Source organism: Microcaecilia unicolor, chromosome 1 (assembly GCF_901765095.1).
Source record: "Microcaecilia unicolor chromosome 1, aMicUni1.1, whole genome shotgun sequence".
Lineage (NCBI taxonomy): Eukaryota > Metazoa > Chordata > Amphibia > Gymnophiona > Siphonopidae > Microcaecilia > Microcaecilia unicolor.
This window is the reverse complement of record NC_044031.1, coordinates 369,796,607-369,822,952: the sequence shown is the minus strand read 5'-3', so window position 1 is coordinate 369,822,952 and position 26,346 is coordinate 369,796,607. Positions and strand designations below refer to the sequence as shown.

At 43.4% G+C, this 26,346-nt stretch overlaps 1 protein-coding gene across 1 annotated transcript in view; it reads left to right on the top strand.

Annotated features, from left to right (window-relative positions):
* CTNND2 (catenin delta 2) overlaps window positions 1–26,346 on the top strand; it is a 1,428,722-nt gene that overhangs the window by 246,664 nt on the left and 1,155,712 nt on the right. Inside the window, exon 2 of the mRNA XM_030219657.1 lies at window positions 1,718–1,830. Coding sequence (XP_030075517.1) covers window positions 1,718–1,830 — 113 coding nt within the window. The remainder of the gene's footprint in view (window positions 1–1,717; window positions 1,831–26,346) is intronic.

The following is a 26,346-nucleotide window of genomic DNA, read 5'->3' as shown; positions in this document are numbered from 1 at the left end:
CTAACTATTAAGGTCATCTTTTTCATCAGAACAAAAATATCTCTTGCACTCACTAGAACAGGGAATGATACTATTAACAGTAAAAGTTCATTTAAAAATGCTAGCACATGGGTTCTTAGAGCTCACATTTAAAGGGCACAATAACACATGCAATCAGTCCTTCATAAAACCCGCCACTGTCTTTCTTGAATTCAGCCTTTTTGAGGTTAAAGTTTGTCAAGTGTAAAGTATCGTTCCCTCTGGATCCCTTTCCTTTGGAGGCTAATTTTCCATCACAAAACATGTTGACTCTTGTAAGGTGTGCTGCTTTTGCTCCCGATGAGCAGTAAATGGCGTGCTCACCTTTTTACAGTGAACAGCTGAACAGTGTTCATAATTCACTTTTCTAAGTATCTTACCATCATATACGGGAGCAAGGGTAAATTATAGCATACATCACTTCTATAGTGCAGTCTGTACAAAGTTCTAATAGATGTTTAATAGACAAATAGAGATGTGTACACATAGTGCTGGTCAATATTCAGTCAGTGGCTGTTAATGTGTTTTTTAAATGCTGACCATTGCCGGCTGAGTTAGGTATAGATATTCAGTGTTGGGCAATGGTTTAAAATCCGGGTCTGACCAGACTGCTGCTGGCTGCTCAGATTCATGAAGGTTCTGGCCAATATTCATCTGGGACATGCATAAGTGCTTCTGTCAGCTTCTCTCTCTCTCTCTCTCTCTCTCTCTCTCTCTCTCTCTCTCTCTCTCTACACCCCACCAAACTCTTCCCCGAGACCAGCCCTCCCCTTCAGGGCCTATCTACATCCCAGTGGCCCAGTGAGGGTGGTCCAGGCAAGAGTGATCCCTACCAGCCAGTGGCGTAGCTACGTGGGACCACAGGGGCCTGGGCCCCCCCAAATTTGCCCTGGGCCCATGGTTTGGCTGGCTGGGTCCCCAACCCCCACCAGCTAAAGACTTTGTCCAGTGCTGGTCTCCGGCGCCACCGCATTGCCTGCCTTGCTGTCTCTTCCCCTCACGTCCTGCACGCTCCTTTTAGTGAAATTGAGTAGTTTCACTAAAAGGAGCGTGTCAGACATGAGGGGAAGAGAGGGCAGGGCAGGTAATGCGGCAGCGCCGGAGACCAGCGCTGGTTGAAGTTTTCAGCTGGCGGGAGTTGGGAACCCAGCCAGCCAAACCATGGGCCCAGAGCAAATTTGCAGCAGTGGTGCTTCAGCTGGCAGGGGTTGGGGATGCCCGCCAGCCAAGATGTACAGCGGTGGCAGTGGGTGGGGAGCGGTAGGGCGGCAGACCAAAATGAGCCCCCCTACCTTGGGCTCTGGCCCCCTCCTAGTGGCCCCAGGCGTGCTAAAAAATGGATCAGCACGCGACCAAAACCTGCAACTACACTACCGCAAGCCATTTTTCAATGTGCCCTTGTAAAAGGACCCCCTAACCTCTTAAGTCTTTCCTCATATGAGAGAAAAAGCAGGTGCAGATGCCTGCAGACCAGATATTTTGGGGAAAATATCAAACAAATTAAAAATGTCAGTGGGTAATTGCAAATGAAGGCCTATGGTGTTGGTTCGGAATGAACTGAACTTACAAAAGGAACAGGAGGTCACTGATGGGTCACAATAAAAATAAAGCTTTTTTCTAAGTACATTCTATTGCACCACTTACATCTTGCTAGCTACTGCTTCTTCTGCTTTTCTCAAACGCCTGTTCTGTATTTCAGGAACTGCAGTTTGAAAGACTGACTCGAGAACTTGAGGCTGAACGTCAGATCGTAGCCAGTCAACTGGAGAGATGCAAGCTTGGATCAGAAACTGGCAGTATGAGCAGCATTAGGTAAGAGCTCATCTTTTCAGCATGTGGTGTGCACTCCATATGAAAATGACTTGAATGTTTGCAAATGTGTTTGGCATGTTTAATGTAATCGCAATGATGTGGAAACTCTGCCTACAATTTTTTTTCTTTGGAATCCTTTGTATTGACTTTTGAATTATCTGGTGGGCAGTATTTCTCATTCCTTTGAATATAATAATGTAAGGCTGATGAGTGCCCTCTGAAATTTTTCACTCCTGCACATTCCAGGAAGGGGAAAGCTATCTTTCAAGGTAATTTTGGTTAAACAATGATGGAACTTGTTGGCTGTGAATGCTTAATGAATAAGAGGGATCTTTAAATCTGACGTTTCTCCTGCTGCAATATATTGAGGTCCACGAAGAAAGCTATGCGCCTTGACCAGTCTTCCCTTGGTCATTTCTATAGTGGCACTGGGGACAGATTTCTTTGTAATCATGGGAGGATATTAATCTCCATGTAGAGAATATATACATGATGCAAGCTGCATTTTTCGGTGAGGAAATAGAGACATTGCAGATTCTCCAGTCTGTTAATTGCCCAACACATGAACACACTAGAACAGATAGTTTTGTGGAAAGATTAATGAAAGAGCTATTAAATCTGTTGTACTATTTTTGTCTTGGACAGATCAATGCCAAAAACAGATATGGCATTTTAAGAGTAATGACTGAGGTCTTTTTGTCCAAGTTAGAAGTTGTAGAAGTGGAAACTGGAGAACTATCAGTAAATAAGATGGTTAATAGATGTAAAGATAAACCTGGTTGTAGATGAGTCAGTCCCTGAGAACTTATATTATGAGAAGAAGGCAATACCTCTTTTAAAAATTCATGGGTGGAAAAAAACATCTGAAGATGTCTGGAAAGAGGATGGATTAAGGGGTCCTTTTACTAAGCCGCGTAGGCACCTGTGTGCACATTGGAGTTATCGCCTGGTTACCGTATGTCCCTTGAGGTAATTTCAATTTTGGCACACGAGTCTGCAACGCACATCTGAAAAATATTTGTTATTTTCTGGCACGTGGCAGCTGAGCGCAGACCATTACCGCCCGAGACCTTTCAGCTAGGTCAATGGCTTGCGGTAAGGTCTCAGACCCAAAATGGAAGCGCAGCAATTTTCATTTTGCCGCACGTCCGGTTTTGGCCAAAAAAAAGGCATTTTTTTTGTAGGTGCGCTAAAAAATAATTCTGTGCGCGCCCAAAACACACATCTACACTACCGCGGGCCATTTTTCAATGCACCTAGTAAAAGGACCCCTAAATCTTTTTGTTTACAAGAACTTAGCTGCATTAATTTACCACCTCTTAACATCTCAAGTAGATTATTGCAGTTTTCTTTAGTTGTTGCAGAGAAAGATGAGACAGAAACCAGTTCAGAAAGTGGCAGCACGCCTGACCACAGGTAGAGAGCCTGATGCAGTTACACTGGTTACCAGTGGCTGGAAGGAACCAGTTCAAGAGTCTGCAGAAGGCTTTTAAGTAATTAAAAGGATAAGGTTCATCTTCATTACAGGATAAGTTACATGGTTATCTTATCGTTTGATTTCAACCCAGGAGTCTGTTCCTATAGTGACATACTCGAAGGAGGAAAAGTTGTTGAAGATGAGAAATAGAGCATTTTCATGTGTTTTGTGGCATGCGTTCCCAAATGAAATACAGTGTGATGGCAATTATATGACATTTTGATGTTCATCAAAGACTTTTTTTTAACCAGACATGTCTTTTGAAATGTGAGAAGGAAAAAAAAAAGCAACAAGTGCCATCAAGTATGGGATAGGCAATAAAGGACTTGATAAACCTGACACTAACATAAGCAATTGAACATCAATGTTGTGTATAAAATGCAAACTGAATACATATACGTGGTAAATAGTAAACCAGTGTGCAAAAAGTGTTTTACTTTGTTCATGAGACCTTCAATTCGATTGCACACTGGTTTACTATTTACCACATATATTTATTTGGTTTGCATATTATATACAACATGACTGTTCAGTAGTTTATTACTGTATTTTTATTTCTGTATGATTTTTCTGATTTAGACCCTTGACGCAGGCGTAGTGACGTCAAAACACAGCCCTTGTTGGGTTTATCAGTAAAGCACTCTTGATTATCCCATACTTGATGGCCCTTGGTGCTATTTGTTTTCATTTCTGTGTGTGTGCTTTGACCCTCTCTTCTGCCATTTGAAATATGAGAAGCAACCATCACTAGACTGTCAGTTTAAGTGATTAGGATATTTGATAGGAGGTGGTTAAGGTTATGGTTGTATGGTTAGTAGTGAGTATTGATTAGAACTTCGCTACTGCTTAAATGGTCTTATAATTCATAGGCTGTATTTTCCCCAAATTGGGATTTTACAGCAGAATATCTCTTAATGTGAAATGTTTGTTTATATAACTGAACAACAAAGTCCCATGGGAAAAATAACAGTGCACCAAAGAAGTGGGAACTTAGGAAGGCTGGACAAACTTCAGGATTAATCTGGTAAAGAATATATTTATTGCTCTGGTATATATATAAAACATAAAATCACTACATAAAATCTAATATGTATAAAATAATATCAGTACTTGAAAATCGGCATTTCACATTAAATATAACTTATACAGTCAATGCTCAAGACTCAATACAGCACCATGGTTCGGCATATGACGTGCCTGCCTCAGGAGTCTGGTAGTGAGTAAATAGTATGAAATGGTAATACCAGGTGAAAAAAGCAAAAGGGTCTTTGAAAGACCGTTCATACAGGCATTGATGCACAATGTAATCACCAAAGATATCAAAATTTTAAAAAATATTCCAAAAGCGTGAAATGTGGCATTACTATTTCATACTATTTATTCATTGCCAGACTCCTGAGGCAGGCACGTCATATGCCGAACCATGGTGCTGTATTGAGTCTTGAGCATTGACTGTATACGTTATATTTAACGTGAAATGCCGATTTTCAAGTACTGATATTATTTTATACATATTAGATTTTATGTAGTGATTTTATGTTTTATATATATACCAGAGCAATAAATATATTCTTTACCAGATTAATCCTGAGGTTTGTCCAGCCTTCCTAAGTTCCCACTTCTTTGGTGTAATGTTTGTTTATATGCCATTCCTCACTGGACTATTTCATAGAGCCCATTATTTTAAATTTTCATGTGTGTACACTACACATATCAATGATACACCTGAAAATGGACATACCACAAGTGAAAATGAACAGGAAGAATACTGAATGTTCCTGCTAATTCACAATTTCACCAACATTTGCTATTAGCTTAATTATCAGCACCTAGGATATATACCTACCTAGGCAATAACTGTTTCTTCCCTGTTCTCCTGTGACCAATTTAGCTTTAGAATGTTAACGTTTCCCCTGGAAAACTGCTGACATCCTTGTAATAAAGATGTTCTGCATGTCTGGTTGAGGATTAGTATGTAACAGAGCAGTTCTCATAATAAAAAGAGAATATCACACCACAGCTGTTTATCTCACAGACGGCAATTAAACTGTAAAAGTTTTGTAGCCTCCTAGGACTACAGAAAAGCTGTTATCGAAGATTTTGAAGGAATTTGTATATCACATGCCCAAACTGAAAAAAAGGGTTGATGCTTGCTTTCCTGTAGTACCATTTATGCCAGAGCCATTCGGGAAGTCATGATCAATACGACAGTAACAACTTATCCTGTAAAATCATAGCATCTACTGTTAAAGCAAGCTCTTGCCCAGTCTGAACCAGGCCAGGTTATATCCAAGGAACACAATGTGGAATTGGAAGGGGGTGATTGTGTCTCAAAAGGAAACAAACCTAGCCTCCCAGCATGGTGTAAAGAGGCATTGGGCTACAATGTATACCTTCTTTCCAGTGACATATCAGACCAAGGTCTTGCCTGTGTTGTGAAAATACATATTCTGTGGCACTTCAGAGCCTATCATGGATATCAGTCTTGGTATCAGGAATAAATTCCAACATGCGTTAGTGTACTTACTGAAACTGCCTTTGTACAATCAAGCTAATTATGATTAGAAAAGCCCTTGTCCCTTTTGCTTGAAATGTAACCTTGATGGTAATCGTTGGGGGCATTCCTGGCATTTAGGGTAAGACAGCCTTGCTGCAGACATGGGATAATGGTTGTTACATCAGGGTCACAAATATGGAAGGCAGTTATGGCTCTGGGGATGTAGTAAACTGTTCTGTGTTGTCTGCCATGTTACCAGTTCATGTGTCTTAATTGCAAAGCACATGTCTCCCTTTTCCAACTCCATATGAAAATCTAAATTAGGTATTTAATGTGGCTGTTAACACATATAGGGGCAGATGCAGCAGGCCTCGCAGTAGAGCTGCAGCTCTTCTGCAAGATACTGCCCCTCCCCCAAAAAAGCAGCATGCAATAATCAGTGAGCATGCAAATTACTGTTGCGTTAAAATCCTGGCAGTAACGGTCAGCTCATTGATAAATGTCACCTTTTCTGTCAGTGTCTGAGCGGTGACTGGCTCAGGCACTGACAAAAAGGGTGACATTAAAAGGAAAAAAGGCAATCATGCCGTGGCATGTTGCCTGTTCCATCCCAACCCTCTGAACAGCTTCTATTGACACCCCAAAATTACCTAACCCTATTCCCTCCCAATCCTCTGCCTCGATATAAAAAAAAATTCTGTGGCACCTCCTCCAAACATGACCAGCTCTTTTCTTCCCAAACTCTTTCCCTGGTGTCTAGCAGCACTTCCCCTCCCCCCCCCCCCGACCGTCACCTAAGGTCCCACCCCACCCCCTGACCTGGTCCCTCTTCATAGGGCAAGAGCAATGCCTACTTGCTCTTGCTTTAGGCGCCATCATTTTCAAAATGGTGCGGCTCTGCCCCACTCAATGCATTCTGGGATACACTTGGGAGGGCCAGGTTTGCCATATAAGTGAATAATATAATAATAATAATAATAATATAATGGGTGGGAGGGAATGGAGGGGTGGGAAAAGGATCCAATGATTTGGGGAGGGGATGGGAGAGTGCCGGAGTGGGGCAGAGGGGAAGGAGATGGGGTCAGTGCTGACTGCGATGGCTCTATGCCAGCCTCAGATTTGGCAGTAGGTTTCTGACATTGAACACCCATGGTAGACAGGATACAGCTCTGCTTGCTGTGGGGTATCCAGATCAGCTATTTATCATGCATTTGAATATTCTGTGCGCTGGTCTACCGCGGGAGTACAGAAATGCTTGTAGCATACAGCAGCCATTAACAAGCAGGTGTTAATAATTAACTGGGATTTCCAAAAGCAGTGAACACCCATTAAAACTCATTGTAAACAAGCAGCTTATTAAACAGGGACTAGGTTAGTTTATCGATCTATAGCCTGTGCAGTGCTTTGAATAAATGTTGATACAGATGTTCAAATGATAAGAATTTGACTTTTGCATATTTATTTAATATATTTAGGGAAAGATTGGATGTTTAATAGAACAGAAATAAGTATTTGAATGTTCTGCTCATTGGGTTTATACTTGAGTAGTTTTAAGGTAACATCCTCTCTCCTGTCTGTTTCCTGAACCCTCACTACACCTTGCCTCTGACATATTGATCATTCCTCTTTTCTGCCTCTTTCTCACACTTCTTCTCCTCCTTTTTGCTTTTCAACTACCTATGAAATTTTCATCTTCTTTGTTCACTCTTCCCAGGCCAGCCCTACATTCCCTTTCATTTTTAATCTACTCCCCATTACCATATTTCTACCCTCTGCAATCACTATCCTCTCATTCATTTCCTTGCCACCCCCTCCTCCCCCTCCTGACCTCTCCCACAGGGTTCCACCATTTCCATCATCATCTTCCCTCCACCCTTCTAGCCTAGCATCTGCTCCCTTTTCCTCTCCTCCCTTCTCCCATAGCCTGACATCTCCCTGTCCCTTCTCTGTTCCCCTCCTGCCCTCTCCCCCATGGTCCAACATTTCTCTCTCTCTTCCCTCACTCTCATTGTCCGGCATCTCTCCATCGCTTCCTTCTGCTCCAGGATCCAACATCTCCCTCTTTCTCCCCTCTCCACCTCTGTGTAGCGCCCTCCCTCTCATTCATAGTAGTAACATAGTAACATAGTAGATGACGGCAGAAAAAGACCTGCACGGTCCATCCAGTATGCCCAACAAGATAACTCATATTTGCTGCTTTTTGTGTATACCATACTTTGATTTGTACCTGTGCTCTTCAGGGCACAGACCGTATAAGTCTGCCCAGCACTAGCCCCGCCTCCCAACCACCGGCTCTGGCACAGACCGTATAAGTCTGCCCAGCACTATCCTCACCTCCCAACCACCAGCCCTGCCTCCCAACCACCGGCTCTGGCACAGACCGTACAAGTCTGTCTAGCACTATCCCTGCCTCCCAACCACCAGTCCCGCTTCCCACCACCGGCTCTGGCACAGACCGTATAAGTCTGCCCAGCACTATCCCCGCCTCCCAACCACAAGTCCCGCCTCCCGATCTTGACTAAGCTCCTGAGGATCCATTCCTTCGGCACAGGATTCCTTTATGCTTATCCCACGCATGTTTGAATTCCGTTACCGTTTTCATTTCCACCACCTCCCGCGGGAGGGCATTCCAAGCATCCACTACTCTCTCCGTGAAAAAATACGTCCTGACATTTTTCTTGAGTCTGCCCCCCTTCAATCTCATTTCATGTCCTCTCGTTCTACCATCTTCCCATCTCCGGAAAAGGTTCGTTTGCGGATTAATACCTTTCAAATATTTGAACGTCTGTATCATATCACCCCTGTTTCTCCTTTCCTCCAGAGTATACATGTTTAGTTCAGCAAGTCTCTCCTCATACGTCTTGTAACGCAAATCCCATACCATTCTCATAACTTTTCTTTGCACTGCTTCAATTCTTTATACATCCTTAACAAGATACGGCCTCCAAAACTGAACACAATACTCCAGGTGGGGCCTCACCAACGACTTATACAGGGGCATCAACACCCCCTTTCTTCTGCTGGTCACACCTCTCTCTATACAGCCTAACAACCTTCTAGCTACGGCCACCGCCTTGTCACACTGTTTCGTCGCCTTCAAATCCTCAGATACTATCACCCCAAGATCCCTCTCTCCGCCTGTACCTATCAGACTCTCCCCGCCTAACACATACGTCTCCCGTGGATTTCTATTCCCTAAGTGCATCACTTTGCATTTCTTCACATTGAATTTTAATTGCCAAACCTTAGACCATTCTTCTAGCTTCCTCAGATCCATTTTCATGTTTTCCACTCCCTCCCGGGTGTCCACTCTGTTACAGATCTTAGTATCATCCGCAAATAGGCAAACTTTACCTTCTAACCCTTCGGCAATGTCACTCACAAATATATTGAACAGAATCGGCCCCAGCACCGATCCCTGAGGCACTCCACTACTCACCTTTTCCTCCTCCGAGCGAATTCCATTCACCACCACCCTCTGGCGTCTGTCCGTCAACCAGTTCCTAATCCAGTTCACCACTTCAGGTCCTATCTTCAGCCCCTCCAGTTTTTTTAAGAGCCTCCTGTGGAGAACCGTGTCAAAAGCTTTGCTGAAATCTAAGTAGATTACGTCCACAGCTCGTCCCTGATTCAATTCTCCTGTCACCCAATCAAAGAATTCAATGAGATTCGTTTGGCACGATTTCCCTTTTGTAAAACCATGTTGTCTCGGATCTTGCAACTTATTGGCTTCCAGGAAATTCACTATCCTTTCCTTCAGCATCGCTTCCATTACTTTTCCAATAACCGAAGTGAGGCTTACCGGCCTGTAGTTTCCAGCTTCTTCCCTATCACCACTTTTGTGAAGAGGGACCACCTCTGCCGTTCTCCAATCTCTCGGAACCTTTCCCGTCCCATGTCCAACATCTCTCCCTCTCTCCCATTGTCCTCCATCTCTTTCCCTCTCCCTTGTGCTCCGGGTCCAACATCTATCACTTCCTCCCCTTCACCATCATGACCAACATTTCTCCCTCTCCATGCACCATCTCTCCCTCCCTTCCACCCCTATGTTCAACATTTTTCCCTCTCTCCTCAAGCACCATCTCTCCCTCTCTTCCTCCCCATGTCCAACATTTCTCCCTCTCCATGCAGCATCTCTCCCTCTCTTCTATCCCCTATGCAAGACATCTTCCTTTCTCGCCCCTCTCCACCCCTTTGCTGCATCTCTCCCATCCTCCCCTCTACCCCATGTCCCTCTCTCACCCCTCGCCCATCTTCCCCCGTGCAGCATCTTCCCTCCCCCCCCCCCCCCTTTGCAACATCTTTCCTTCCCTTCCCCACCTCACTCAGAACTCTCCCGCTGGCTTCCATGGGTCTCCAGCAGCAGCAGCAGGCAGCAGCAATTCCCACATGCTGCCTGCCACCAGCCTGCCACCAATCAAGAAGCCTCCCCTCTGCTGCTTTCTGCCCTAGCAGAAGCAGGAAGTTGTAGCAGAGGAGAGGCTTCCGGGTTAGTGGCAGGCGGCGTGTGAGAATCGCTATTGGTGTCCCATGGAAGTGACGCTTTAGGGAGGAGATGACAGCGCCAGCTGGGCTTCCGTGATCTTGCAAGATGTACCATTGCTGGGTGGGCCTGAGCCCAAACTGGGTGGGCCCAGGCCCACCCGTGGCTATGCCTCTGTTTTGGTGTCCCAAGGGTTCAGAGCTCCTGATCTTGAATTAATTGCCAGAGAAGCAGTTAGCCTAGCAGGGTTTAAAAAAGGTTTGGATAATTTTCTGAAAAAAAGTTCATAAGTGTTTTGTTCCTGATGATGCTTGTTTCTGCTCTTGACCATTGCAATAAAATAAATATTTTGAAAAAATGGACTTGGGAAAAATTCACTGCTTATTTCTAGGATAAGCAGCATAAAATCTGTTTTATTGTTCTGGCATCTTGCCAGGTACTTGTGGCCTGGATTGGCCTCTGTTGGAAACAGGTTATTGGGTTTGATGGACCTTTGATTCATCCCAGAATGACAACACTTATGTTCTTATGTACTCTTTTCCATTTCTGCTGGAATTGAAACACTTGATTATATTGTTTTGTGATGGCATCATATTTCCTTGTTAAGCAGATTGCATTCCACCACATATGTAAATCCAACTCAGCATTGTTATGGCAGTTTTAGGGTCAGTGATAATAACAGTCTCCTTCACTTTTTGGTCCAGTTTATCACTGGGTCAAACCTGGCTGGCGTGTGGTTTGCCAACAATCTGTAACCAGTTGGCTGGCTGTTCACATAAGATGAATCACCCAAGTAGGTAGAGACAGCCACTCCTGTTCCCTGGATCTCTATATCATATCAAATCATGTTCAAAACTCCTAGTTCTGGCTCATCAAATACTTCACTCTAAGGAACCGTTATTTCTTTTCATTCTCCTCATACCCTATACTCCAGTATGGTCCCTTCGATCTCTACGTCAACATCGACTTGTAATTTCCCACACATTTACAGATCCGCTCTCACAGAGCTAGGAGTACTTGAGTCAGCGTCACAGCTTCTACTCTGTGGAATTCTCTATCATAACAACTTCGAAAAGAAAATTCATTGAAAACCTTTAAGCCATTGCTTAAGATCCATTATTTTAAACTGGTCTATCTGAATGCAACCAGTGTTACAGTGTAATTGTACTCACGGTTATCCAGAAATGACTTTGTCACTAATGTCTCGTTATCTCTAGCACACCCTGCCCCCCCTTATGTATATTAGTTGCATTTTAAATTATTTCCCATTCTATCCCCTTCCCTTGTAACACAAAATTTGAATTATAGGTTTCCTTGTGTTTTATTACACCTTCTCTGTTCACTTATTATTTCTGTGATTGTAAACTGCTTAGATGTTTTTAACTCTTTTGCGGTATACCCAGTAAATTGAACTATGAACTAAGAAGATTCAGGCTCCTGGTCCCAGGCCTCTTTTATACTTCCCTGCCAAAAAGAAAAGTGGACTCCCCCTGCCAGTTATTAACAAGCAAGGAGAGTCTTCATTACCTCATCTTCAGGGTCTGTTTAGGACCAGGGACTCTCTGGGTGGGTAGATGTGTAGTAGGATTACCAAAACGTGCCCTCAATCTTCTGTGTGATGTATTAGAATATTTAGACTTATTCCTTTTTTATATCTCTTATTTTCTTTAAAGAAAAATGAGTGTGAGAACTTTGTCTTTTCCCAACCCTTTTCTGTCACAGCTATCTTGATTTAAACAATAATAATAGGTCCTACAATAAAATAAAATGACTTCAAATTCCCGTTTAGGATGTGTGATTGATAAAGTGGTAAATGTAAGAATATATGCTGTGTTGAAAATATTTTACTTGTGGTGTCTGTCCTTCTTTGTACTCTGGGATGGGATTAAAGAATTCTGTCACCAAATGCCTAGACACCCGCCTGGTTTTACCACGCGGCCACTTAGAGGGTCTATCCCCAGCACAGCTCAGGTCCACCTGCACCTGCTACTTGTGCTCTACACTAGCACCCTCCTCCCTCCCGACTGGGTCACAATCACCTCTGGGCAGGTCTCCCGCTCTCCAATTATCCCCAGTGATTTCTAGGTTACTGGAGCCACACTCCGTGGTCCCACAATTCCCAAAAGCACTCACAGAACCAACACACAAACCACCAGAATCCTTTATCACTCTAGACAGGCAGAATGAACAAACAATTGTGTTCGTTCTCAGAACTTGGAACAGTGAACAAAAATGTGCAATTGGCAAACAATATCAGGTAACTGAAATATGGATCAATTACAACACTAGCTAAACATCTATTTACTGTCTAAACAGTACCTGGGAAGATCAGGACATATAATTCACCAAGTCTCAGCAAAAGATCTGTCTCTCTTTCTTCCTGGCTAAGACTTAAGCAACAGCCAGCATCTGCTGGGTAATTTTCAAAACTCCTGTTCAATCAGAGCCCAGAACAGACAGGTTTCAAGTAAAAACTGGTTACATCACTACAGACACTTCCTATTATCTGTGCGCCAAATAAAGAAGAAAGAGAAGTCAGTCCTCTGTAACAGCTTTAAGTATAAACATTAACCATCTGCTGGCCAAACAAGAGAAATACACTTCAGAACATAATGCAGGAAAATATCCAATACAATTTACATGCTTAAAATACACTTTATTCACACTACAACAAAATTAAATGACTTCAAATTCCCATTTAGGATGTGTCAGGGGCGTAGCTACGGGTGATTTCAGCTCTGGCCCGCCCACCCACTTTTCCTTCAGGCCCGCGCCGGCGCCAGCCCCAGCTCCCATTGCCGGCCACTGCTGCTTTTCCTGATGAGCAGCAGGGCTGGCGCTACAAAAAGAAGAAGCGCTCAGCTGACTGAGCTGAGCGCCAACGCAAACGACTACTCGACGAGAAAAAATGTTTTTAAAAAAACGCGGCACCGCAGGCAGCCTCGAAGCATTGGCTGCTGGCTCTGCAGGCTCCACCCATCTCTTACATCACTGCCCCTGCTTCGCTCCAGGGGCAGTGAAGTAAGAGACGGGCGGAGCCTGCAGAGCCAGCAGCCAATGCTTCGAGGCTGCCTGCAGTGCCGCTTTTTTTTTTAAACATTTTTTCTCGTTGAGTGAGTCGTCGTTCGTGTTGGCGCTCAGCTCAGTCAGCTGAGCGCTTCTTTTTGTAGCGCCGGCCCTGCTGCTCATCAGGAAAAGCAGCAGTGGCCGGCAATGGGAGCTGGGGCTGGTGGGCCTGAATCGGGAGAGGGAAAATGGATGGCAGGATGGGGAGAAAGAGGGAAAATGGAAGGATGGGGAGAGAAAGAAGGAAAACAGATGGCAGGATGGGGGGAGAAAGAGGGAAAATGGAGGATGGGGAGAGAAAGAGGGAAAATGGAAGGATGGGGAGAGAAAGAGGGAAAACAGATGGGAGGACGGCAGAGAAAGAGGGAAAATGGAAGGATGGGGAGAGAAAGAGGGAAAACATGGGAGGATGGCAGAGAAAGAGGGAAAACAAATGGGAGGATGGCAGAGAAAGAGGGAAAATGGAAGGATGTGGAGAGAAAGAGGGAAAACAGATGGAAGGATGGCAGAGAAAGAGAGAAAACAGATGGAAGGATGGCAGAGAAAGAGGGAAAACAGATGGAAGGATGCAGAGAAAAAGGGGAGAGACTGGAAGGATGTGGAGAGAGAAGGGACACTGAACAGAAAAGGGTAGAGAGATAGACACTAGTTAGGAGGGAGAGAGACATTAGATGGAAGGATCAGGAGAGAGGGTAGATGGGTAGAAAGATGGGGAGAGAAAGAGGGAAGACGCTGGGTGGAAGGATGCAGAAAGAAAGAGGGGAAACTATTGGAAGGATGGGGAGAGAGAGGGGAGAAACTGGAAGGATGGGGAGAGAAAGAGGAGAGCTGCTGCATGGAAAGGGGGAGTAGTGAAAGATTGGAGAATAAGAGGAAGGGGCATGAGGAGAACAAGGGTGAGAAAAAGATGAAAAGCCATAAGTAGATGAAGGAAATTAAAGAATGGATAGTAAGAATGAATTAAATCTGGACACAGAGAGAGGCAGAAAAATATTGAAGAAAGCAAAGAAAAAGGAGAGAAAAATGACAAATGGCCAGGAAACCCTGGCAGAAGAGTTAAGCAAAAACGAAGGAAAGCAGAATCTAGAGACTGGGAGCAACACAATGAGAAAAAGTAAATGGCCATACAACAAAGGTAAAGAAAATAATTTTATTTTTAATTTAGGATAAAGTAATATGGTGGTAATAAAATTTCAGAGACCAATACTTCCTTCCTTAGGTCAGGAGAGGATACCATAACAGCATTATACTGACCTGAGGCGGGAGGTTTTGGCCTCTGAAAGCTCACTGAAAAGGATTAGGCTATTAAATAAATTGTCTGAAGTCTGATGCACTGAAAAGCAGCACTTTACCCTGTGTGACAAATGCATCTGGGTGTGACTAAATTTTGCTGGGGGGGGGGGGGGGGGGGGGGGGTAGAGAGAAAATTTTGTGCCCGACCACTTTGGGTTCAGGCCCACCCAAAATTGGCAGTCTGGCTACGCCACTGGGATGTGTGATTGATAAAGTGGTAAATCTAATAATATATGCTGTGTTGAAAATACTTTACTTGTTGTGGTGGCTGTACTTCTTTGTATTCTGGTATGGAAAGAACCACCATTATAATATGTTTTTATTATAACAATAGCTCACATAAACCATTGAAAGAAGACCCTTTGTAAGATAATTTTTCTGGTTTAGCACTTTGTAACAAAACACTAATTGATTCTTTGAGCCTCCCAAATTGATGGTAATTTGATCCCTTTGATACAGTAGAGCAAAGTATATTGTTTCATGAAATATTTGCAATATTGATTTATGCAAGTGTCTGAAGTTTAGAGAGAAATCCTTTTACCAGACATTTTTCAACCTTGTAGACTCTTCAGGTTCTCACCAGGCAGCGGGCATCATCCATTTGAAAGCAGTAAACCTTTGTTACTGCAGAAAATAATTAGCATCTGCAGTGATCTCTGCGTGCATGACATTCGTACAGTTCTTCAAAGACTACCCCATGCAACATCACCATCTGCAGTGCCTCTTGGAAACCAGGATGGATGCGTGTCTCTGTCTTTGTTTAACTGATCTCAAAATGTCACTGTTTTCTTAACCAGCGCATCAGAAAATTGTGTTACTGCCTTAGCAGCCTAAAAAACAACTTGAGCCTCCTATCCTTTAATCACATGGACATTTGACAGAGTAGTGATGATGACATATGACCTGGATGACACGTAGATAAAATTGTTTTACAAGTACAGTTAAAATAATTGTGTGGTAGCCATGTTAGTCCACTTTTTTTTTTTTTGTTTAATCATATTTATTATATTCTTCAAAACAAGGTTAACAAATTTTCAGATTACAGCCATGTAGATTGACATTCCCATATTTCAACATTTTCAAATTCCCCCTCCCCCCAAATTCTCCCCCTCCCTTCCCTCCCAATCAAATCCCCCCCTTCCCCCCCCCCTCCCCAACTCAAGCATTCAAAATTCTGCTTTTAACAACTGGCGTCAGTGTATCCCAGTAGGGGGACCAGATTCTACAAAACAAGTCTCCAGTTTCTGATGCAAGGTCCGTTATACTATGTCTTTCCAAAGCACACATTTGTATCATTAATGATCTCCAGCGGTCAACTGTGGGCTGTTCCTCGGTCAGCCATACTTGCAGAATAGTTTTCTTCCCCATCAACTTTGCCCGCTGAAGGAACGCTCTTACTCCAGCTGGGGCTTGTCCCTGGATTGTAAATATGTGAAAAAGTTGCTTGGGGGAGTGGTGCCATTTAACACGCCACATACTTGAAACGTGTTCTGCTATACTTTTCCAAAAGCCATGAACTTTTGGGCAAGTCCAAAACATATGGCCCAAATGTGCATTTGCGCAACCACATTTCGGACATGAGTCATTGTCTCTCAGTTTAGCCCGAGACGCTCTGTGCGGCGATATATGTAGGCGAAATACAAATTTGTATTGGGTTTCCCACCACAGCACATTTTCAGTTAGCTTGTATATCCGTTTAATGCACCTTTCCAATTGCTCTTGAGTGACTCTCACTCCAAGTTCTACGTTCCACTGCTGTGTCACCACTGAATAGTTTGCAGGTTTAGTGTGCTCTCTCAAACATGAATGAAAATATTTCAACGGGACTCTAGCCTGTGCATCCAGGCCTAACAGTTTATTAAAGTTTTCCCAAGTTTCCATTGTCAATGTCTCTTTCGGCAGGGAGCGCACATAATGTTGTAGCTGTAGATATGCAAATAGGTCCGTCTCCGGCAACTTAAACTCTCCACAGAGTTCGCCAAATGGTTTCATCATGCCTTGCTCATTCACCACATGATACACATAGCTCACCCCTTTCTTTACCCAATTTTGAAACGTACGGGAAGTGGTACCCACTGGAAATTGAGGATTTCCCTTTATTGGCAGCATGGGAGAACTGACCTTAGTAAGGGTAAAGAATTTACATAACCATTTCCAGGTATATCTCAAGGGTTGAAATATCGGGGCTGCCAAACCCAGTTTCTGTGCCTGACCTCCCGGGGCCTGCAACCAACTTGCAAAATGTTGTTCTTTAAACCAGTGTAACTCAGAAGTTGTGAGGGTAAAATATTCTGTGTTCCTAAAACAATCTGAGAGATGTTGTATCCCGCTAGCTATGGACAGGAGGCGCAGATTTAACACTCTACTACTACTACTACTATTTAGCATTTCTATAGCGCTACAAGGCATACGCAGCGCTGCACAAACATAGAAGAAAGACAGTCCCTGCTCAAAGAGCTTACAATCTAATAGTCTGTTCGTGGATGAGCGAGTTAAGGGCCACCGAGGTCGCCGCCATTGCTTCTCTATGTCCCCTCGACGGGAACTGCAGGTATCTGGCTTTCGCCTGTCTCAATTCCTTTTCTAACCTAAGGATTCCTGCAGCAATTCTCTTCCCCCTGGCACTCATATATGCTATAATACTCCCCCTAAGTACCGCCTTCGAGGCTTCCCAAAACACTATTGGGGACTCACAAGATTCTGCATTCGTATCCACGTAAGCCGTCCACTGTTCCCTGATATACTTCCCAAAATTCTCATCCCTATACAAAAAAGATGGGAATCTCCAGAATTTTTCCCCTGCCCCCAACCCATCCAAGGCTATATCTACCCAGATTATCAGGTGATCGGATACCTCAAGGGGGCCTATCTCTGCTGTTGTTACTTTCGAGAACAGTGTCTGTGTCACTAGTATATAATCAAGGCGGGACCAAGTATGGTGAACCTTAGATTGGTGAGTATAATCATTCGTGAGAGGGTGTAACAATCGCCACGCGTCCACTAGAGTCAAGGCCGTACACATGGAGTCCAGCACCCCCCTCCCCTCTGGTCTTCGCCCCTGTCCCGATCGATCAGCCTGGGGGTCCGTAACTGCATTGAAATCGCCCGCCCACACCCAGGGCGCGTCTGTATACTTTAGCCCCAATGCTATAAGGTCTTGGAAAAAAGGGGAAGCCTGGGAATTGGGCCCATAAATTGTACACAGATAGAGCACCTGCCCCTGGATCTGCAGTTTCAATAGGAGTACCGTTCCCTTTTTATCTGAATAAATCAGTTCTGTATGGCACGGTAACCCTTTTCTAATAAGAATTGCTACCCCACTTTTTTCCCCCCCGATGAAGAATAGTAACACTCACCCACCCATTGTGTCTTCAATTTTTCATGTTCGAGGTCAGTTAACTTGGTTTCCTGGATACAGGCAATGTCAGCTTTGTGATGTTTGAGTTGAGTCAAGATCTTGGACCTCTTAATGGGGGACGTGATGCCAGACACATTCCAAGAAATAACTCTAATTTGCGGCTTATGTTGTGACATCACATCTCCCCCTCACAGATTTATATTGTAGCCATACGCATTGCATCTCCCAGGAGCCCAGCCCTACTCCCGGAAAGAGGTCATACTGTTTCCCCCTTCTGGCCATCCCCCATACTGCCGTTAAATCTCTCTTCCACCAGTGTTTCCCTTTTATTGATCCTGAGTTTTCCCTCTCCTCTCCCCCCACCCCCCATCCCTTCCCTATTACCAACTAGGTGTGCCGCCATATAGCGTCACCAGAGTCACTTGTGTGCTAGGGACCCCACCCCTCTCTTACCCAAGTTCTAAAATACAACAAACTATTCAATGTCAAACCTCACAAAGACCAGGCATACCACTCTCTCTCACTCATTCCTGGTGCCAGCAGTCCACCTCCTTTCCAGGCGCCATTCAGTCTTTTCAATGCTTCTTGTCCTCCTCATGGGTCTGGTACTGAGTCCTGCACTTCTTTGTTCAAAACATCCATTGCCAATTTTTCTGATGTAAAAACATTCCACTTCCCCTGCAATTGTATTTTCAAAACTGCCGGGAAGGACAAGGCAAACCAAATCTTCTTCTCTACTAAGGTGGAGCATATAGGATGAAATCTCCTTCTTTTCTCTTGTAATCCAGTTGAATAGTCTGGAAAAATCAAGATCGAGGCTCCCTCATATTTCAGAGTGTCCCTTTTTAGCTTATAGCCTTGCATGATCTCCTCTTTATGTATAAAGTTATGTATTTTAATGATCACCACCCGGGGCTTCCTACCAGTCTGGTATCTACCCAGCCGGTGTGCTCTTTCAATGCAGAAACCCCCTCTGCTATCGGAGAGTGCAAACTCTTGTTGGAGCCATTTTTCAAGCATAGGTCCTAGCAACTTATCTGACACAGACTCAGGTATGCCTACCAGTCTTATGTTTGAGCGTTGGGCCCTGTTCTCTAGATCATCAATTTTTTCTGCTTGCGCATTAAGCTTCTCCTCCAACTCCTCGAGCTTCGGTGCACTTGCAGCCCACGTGTCCTCCATGTCCGACACTCGTTGTTCCAGGGCCTGCGTGCGCTTCGATATTTCTGCCATACTTGCGTCAAATTTTTCCAGCCGGGTGATCAGGGAGTTAAATCTGGGTTCCAGCGCCGCCTCTACCACCTTAGCAAGCTGTGCGAGCTGGCGATCTGAAAACTCTGCTCGCGCCTCTAATTCCCCCGCCGCCATCTTGGGTTCCGCGGTCGCCAGCGGCGATTTTCCTTTTTCCGTCCGGACGCTTCGTTTTGCAGGTCCCCCGGGCATGGAGACCACAAACTGGTCCATATACTTTTGCGCTTTGGATTGAGGGTTCGAGCTCACCGATGGTTATGTGTTTCAGCCGTTTTTTTCATGCAAAACGAGGAGTGGGGTCCCCGGAGCTCAGCCGCTATGCTGCTTGCACTCTCAGTGCATCACGTGACCTTCATGTTAGTCCACTTTTAAAGGCAACAAATAGAAATGAAACAAAAAAATAAGCTGATACCTTTTGTTTTAATTGGACTAACAATAGATTTTCTGACTAACCTTTGAAGGCAATGTTTTCTTCTTTGGGTAGATTTTCTGATCTGAATTAGAAGGTATTTCCTTTAAAAGGTAGCCAAAAAAATGAGATAAAGAGACAGGAAGTGATATCATCCAGCAATCCAGCAAGAAACAAGAGAGTTTTCCAGTTGAAATAGGGCTACAGGGAGTGAGGTATGGAAGACGACCCATACCAATGTGGAGAGTTAAGGCAGCTGTGAGTTGATCCCTCAGAGAGTTGGGGGGGGGGGGGGGGAGGAGAGAATCCTTGAGAACTTGATGAGATCTGAACTGTTTTGTGCCTGTAAACCTTTCTCTGTGACAGAAGTGTAATTGAGTGATTGATATTGTGAGAGTTCAGGGCTTTCTGAGTAAAAAGAATCCATAGTGTGTGAAGAGATTGATTCACCATCTGAAGACAAGATAAAGCTGCCATCAGCAAGTTTTGTGAGAAAAATTACCTTAAAGCTGTTTTGTGTAAACTTTGTGCAGCATTTGTGATCTAAACCACCAAAGCTTTTATTTCTAGGTGGGCTTGACATACAATCTAGAGCTGCCAAAAGACAGAACTTAGCAAAAAAGATTAACTAGCCCTGGAAATAACGCTGCTAAAAGGGGGAATTTTCCCAACTGCTAAAAAGGAAGATTGACTATTGGAAATATTAAGGTGCTTACATGTTGGAGCTGTGTTGACTTGTGCTTCTGATGAGTTCTTGCTCTTGCTGCTTTTATTAAAATGTGGGCAGTATTCATGAGAAAGGAATGGCTTTTGAAATAGTCATAGAGCTGTTGTTACCCTTTACTTATGCCTGCTGCCAGAACTCTCCAGAAGCAACTGTGAGCTGGAGTGGTAGCTGGGGAAGCAGTGTGTCAAACTGCAACTCTGATTGATCAGTTGATAAGCCTGTCTATAACAGAACACTGGTAAAAGGAAATACTATAGTCCTTCTCAAAAGAAGAACAATTTCAGGATTTATTTGAAACTCTCTTCATCAAAATAAATTCCACCATCAGCTCTGGAGCTCAAACAAGTGATGCCACTGGCAAGCTTTGCCTCTTCTAGGATAATCCACCGCAGACAAATTAGAGACTGGCTTTATGAATCTCTTTCCCATCAGTCTGTTAGAGGCCTTTTTACTAAGAAGCGCTAAAATGTGGCCTGCACTATTCCCAGCGCAGGTCTTTCTGAGTGCCATCTGAAACTAAACATGACCAAGACTGAGCTTCTCATCTTTCCCCCTAAACCAACCTCTCCTCCTCCAGGAGTTCATGGAGCTTGTTCCTCTAACACCAAATAGACATCGTATATTGCAGGAGCCAATGATTAAAAATACATTTTTCCCCAAAATATTGGATTTTCACCAAAACAATTGTTCACCAGGGGTCCTCCCCTTAATGAAGTAGCTGAGCTAAAAAGAACATTTTCAACAGAGGCCTGTCCTGGATGACTCAAACCAAACTAGAAGTAGGTATTGATATCGTCCCAGAATGCTTTAATATGCTTACACTGCCACATGCCATGACAAAACAAATTATCCACCACAGCATATTTTAGATAGCAGGGAGTGTCTGCGCAGGCCACAAAAAGTGCTTGTCCCTGGGAAAAGTACTCTCGAAGGACTGTCCTAAAATGATGTTCCTGCAGCTCCACACTGTGAAATAATTTCGTAATAGCTTGAAGAGCATCCAGAATACACATACTGCGAAGAGACCTGCCCAAATCCTGTTCCCATCTTCAAACTACCTCTGAAAAGTCTTTAGCTTGAGAGTATTTGAGCATCACTTTGTAGAACCGAGATATAGAAACCTGGCCCCAAGGCATCCCACTCTAAACATTTGCACAACTGAATCCCAAAGTTAAGAGAGAGACTGTGCCCTGGCAAGGAAGAAACATAGTGGGACAGCTATAAATAGGCGAAAATATCCACAGAACCACTAGCACACCATTGCAGTATATCCCGAAGAGAGGGAAAGGCCCCATCCTCTTTAATAAAATGTTCCATACAAAATATACCCTGTTTCTCCCAATGCCCAAACACCGCATTCTCCATGCCCAGCAGGAAATCCGCATTACTCCACACTGGTAACAAAACAGTATTATGCACCTCCTGCCTCCACAAGCCGAGCAGCTCCCTCCATGTAAACCACAAAGGCTTAAATAAGATGCTCCGACACACTCCCACTGGCAACTGTATCAGCCGGACAGGGAGAAGATAATTCAGATGCCAACATGAAAAATACGTTCTCTCAAACAGGACATCTACAAAAGTAGTGGTACCCAGTAGCCAATCACGTAAATGGTGGAGAAGATAACCCTGATTGTAACACTTGATATCAGGAAGATCCAAACTGCCCTGATGCCATGAGCCCAGAAGATAGTGCCACCTGGCCTTAGATTTCTGGCGCCCAAGCATCACCAACAATCATTGCAAAGCCTGACAGTCTCACCGCAAGAGCCATAATGGTAAAGCTTGAAGCGCATACAACCAACACGGAAAAATTACCATGTGATCAAGATTAACTTTACCCAGCAAAGACAATGGAACGTTGCTCCATCGGTCCAGTTGTATTGCAGTGTCTTTTAGTAATTTACCCACATTCAATTGATAGAGATGCTACATCCATGGTGAGTGGAATGCCTAGGTACCGAAAGGACCGCTCTGCCCATTGCAGCGGAAATGCTGCCCCCAATCCTGCCACAAAGAATCAGAACTAGCGTGCAGCTCTGACTTAGACCTCGATGCACTAAAGTCCTGTTAAAAGCACCAATCGCTATTTCCAACTCAGAAAAAATGACCGAGTTGGAAATAGCTAGCGATGTTCAGAAGAAATGGGATGCAAATGAGCTTCTTGCAAAACTAGCGAGCAGCTCAGTGGGGGGGGGGGGAGCCAATCGATCTGTCAAGCATGCGCAGAACAGCCAATCGCTAAGCGTGGCTGGTCTGCACATGCTACAGACAGCTTTCATACATGCATACAAGCTGCGTGTATGAAAACAGTTTGTATGAACGCAGTTTGTAACCTTTTTTTGTTTTCCACAAGGAGCTTGCAAAGTTCCGGAAACAGCTCATTTGTTTTCCACTAGTTTGACATGTTCTTGCTATATTTTGGGGATTTTAGGAATTAGAACAAACATTGTAGCTGGTTAGCGGTTGAGGACTTGGCTGCACGCTGTTGTGATCTGTTCTCCCCGTACTCCTGGCTCCCGCTCCAGCTGGAAGACCTCTGGGCTGATCTGTCATCTACAGTGCTGTTAGCTGCAAAAAGAGAACAGTCAGGCCCAGTAGTACTTTGCAACTTCTCATCTACTGGATGGTCCGCAGTTCTCACAACTCTCAGATAGCCAGGCAGTACCGACAGCTCCTGACCACCTGTTACAAATTCATTGTAAAGGTAGGCGGTCCTTTCTGTGCATCGCTAGGAAAACTGTTATGAATTACTCGGAATGCAGATTTGAATGGTAAGTAGCTCACTTAAATAAATTAGCATGCAATTATCGTTAGCTGCTACCATGACAGGAAAAGAGCTCGCAGAACCCCTTTGTGCATGTCTCGCTGAACTCCGGGCTTGTTTAACCGGCATAAAATGCACGTTGTTGGCTCGTTAATTTTTGTGCATCTGGGCCTCAACCAAATTCAGTTGGAATCCTGAGAATCACCGTATTCTCTAAAGATTTCCATGAAAACAGGAAGGGATGAACGAGGTTCAGTGAAAAAAAAACAACAAATCATGGCAAAAGCAAAAATATTTTTAGCACATGGGTAACATGTGAACATGGAAAAACTATTGAGCCTGAGCTTACCCTGTGGTAGTGCATTTTAACCTGCGGTAAGCACACATTAGTGCTTACTGCAGCTTAGTAAAAGGACTTCTTAGTTTTTGTCAGTTGACATGTACTGGAAAATTAATAATTTATATTTTTTGGAATGTTTTTGCCACTTGATTTACAACGAGAATGACGTGTTGAGGTTCAGTAAAAAAAGTTAAGGCTAATTCTTATCAGTAATGTTTTTATACATTGGTTTTATATTTTATTTGTATTCTGTGTTTTTATGTGTACATTTTCGGTTTACCCAGTTGTCATTATTTAAATTTATTGTATGTTCTTATTGTCGACTGCTTAGAAATTTTGATTTGCAGCATATAAATATGTTCTAAAAATCATTTTTCTGTTACTGAATTGCTATCTGTTGCCACAGTTAACCTGTACTTGAAAGTACAATTGAGGCAGTTAAGTTATATCCTTGACAAAAACACCATTAATAATTAAGTAGATAAAGCAATAAAAATACATTTGAGAGCTACATGTAATGTGTTTATTGAGAAACAGCCTAAGACTGTGACCTTGTGCTTTTCATGAACTTTCCCTTCCCTTGAGCTATTGCAATCCATATTTGTTCAATGCTTAGTACTTTTTAAAAAAAATATTCCATGCATCTACTACACTTGTGTGAAGAAGTATTGTGTGATATGGCACCTCTGTCTATCCTCCTAGGAGCTCCATTCTGCTTGTTACCTGCTACAAACAGCTGCCAGATTGTCTACAAACTAGAGCCTGGCCCAGCACTTGCCACAAATGGTATCATTATTTCCCATTCATTCTCTGTTCCTTTGCAGATAACGGCACAGTTTGATATCCTGAGGCACCAGGGTCACTCCATACATACATAGCAGGCATATAAACACAAATTGGCATAAACTTTGTGCAGCAGTCAAATCACTCTTCTCCACTGTCTTCTGTCACACAGCCGGTCTCTCAAGCCACAGGCTATCTGGTCCCTTTATGGAAATATCCTCACCTAGAGTAGTAGCTCTCAGCCTGCAATAGTCCTTGCTTCTGGGACTGCTCTCTGCATCTGTGAATGGTTCTTAGCTGTTTGAGTTACCAATCACAGTATCACACCAAACATTATTTTTCTTCTTTTGTTTAATTTCACTATCTGATAAACCTGAAATGCAGCTTGTCTTCTTTTACTCTATTTCTATCGTGTCCCCTGACTAGACCATCTGGCTGTCATCATTCATGTCTCTTTTTGCCCTTTGCATTCATGGTTGCTGGGATGTTTATTCCATTGGCTCCTGTGTCAGGCGGATTATTTGTTTCTAGTCACAGTATGTTTTTTTTTTATGTTTTATGTTTTCCATCTTTCACCTCAGAATTCCTTTCCAAATATTTTGGTTTATCCTATAAACTATGAAACTCCTGGATCCTGATGGGACAGACCTGGGAGCCCTTCAACCAGGGAGCTCGAGGATCCCTCAAACTGGAAAGAAGGATATCCCCAAAACCAACCCTGAGAGTGAAACACTGAAGCTAGAACAGAGAAATTCCCAGCCATGAGATGGAAGTAGCCACAGTGCAAGCAGATATGTAGTTGGCCAAATTATTCAGTTAAATAAACCACCTTCAAAGTTTATATAATGCTATATTGGTTTTGTATTAGTAGGAGGAAAAAAAAGTGAGAGAACAAGAGGCATTGAAAGAACCAGAGAAAACCCAGCCATACACAGTGCCATATACAGTAAGAATAAACTTCTTACCTGGTGTCAGGCGGCAATTGGTTTCTCTGGACAACTCAGTTTGATTCAGTATCCAGATTCCCATCCACCAAAAGTGGTAAAGAATTAAATGATCATTTCTCATAGCATTATGTCCTTCCATGTTAAATTGTACAGCGCTGCGTAACCATAGTAGCGCTTTATAAATGTTAAGTAGTAGTAGTAGTAGTATTCACGCTGAGACACAGAGATTCAGCAATCAGATCTGAGCTATAAAGCTTTGTACTATATTTTATATAGTGTTGCAATACTGTTTTCTCCATAAGTACAACCTAGGATAATACATACATGGCTCATTAGTGCATACATGTAATATAGCACTTGCTAATGTTGCTAACTGCCTTTCACTAATAGATAGTGCTAGAGAGCATCACTCATTTTGGCAGAAAGTGCATAAAATGATAACAGGTCGAACGTGCATAGCTGGCAAAAGTCAGTCAAGGGGTAGCTTGAGGAGGTCAATACCTGACGTCTCACATCTTCACACACTTTTGAGGAAAACTACTTCTGCTCAAAACCAGTTTGTACCTGTTTGATAGGCTATACTATTTGCCAGGTATTTTATATAAGACACATTCACGTTATTTAAATAACTTATACATGACCATCTCATTTCATTTCTACGCAGACCCCCATCTGTATGCCTGCAGTGGCCGTCAGTGTAAATCACTGAATACTTGCTACTACCCTCCCCACATTTGTTTCCATGTTACACAGACTGACTGAACAATTTATGATAGCAGAAAACATAAGCCTATGATTTCCTTCAGTCCCCACAGTACACTAGTGTCCTACTGTCACATTGATTCTGCCAGACTGGAGCCAGTTCACCAAGCTTGATTTGTATAACACTGGTTTAACAGACTGAAAAAGTATTTTCTGTACCTCAAGGGTATATATAGATCATATAGGAACACTTTTACTAAGCCGTGTTAGGCGTTAATGTGCACCTAATGCAGTTTAAAATGGCATTCCATGGGACATGTTCAGGTGTGTCCTCGGGTAACTGCCAAATGTGCATGTGCTAAAAAAAATTTTTTTAATTTTTTTGAGGGATGTATCTGGGTGTGGAGAGTGGAAGT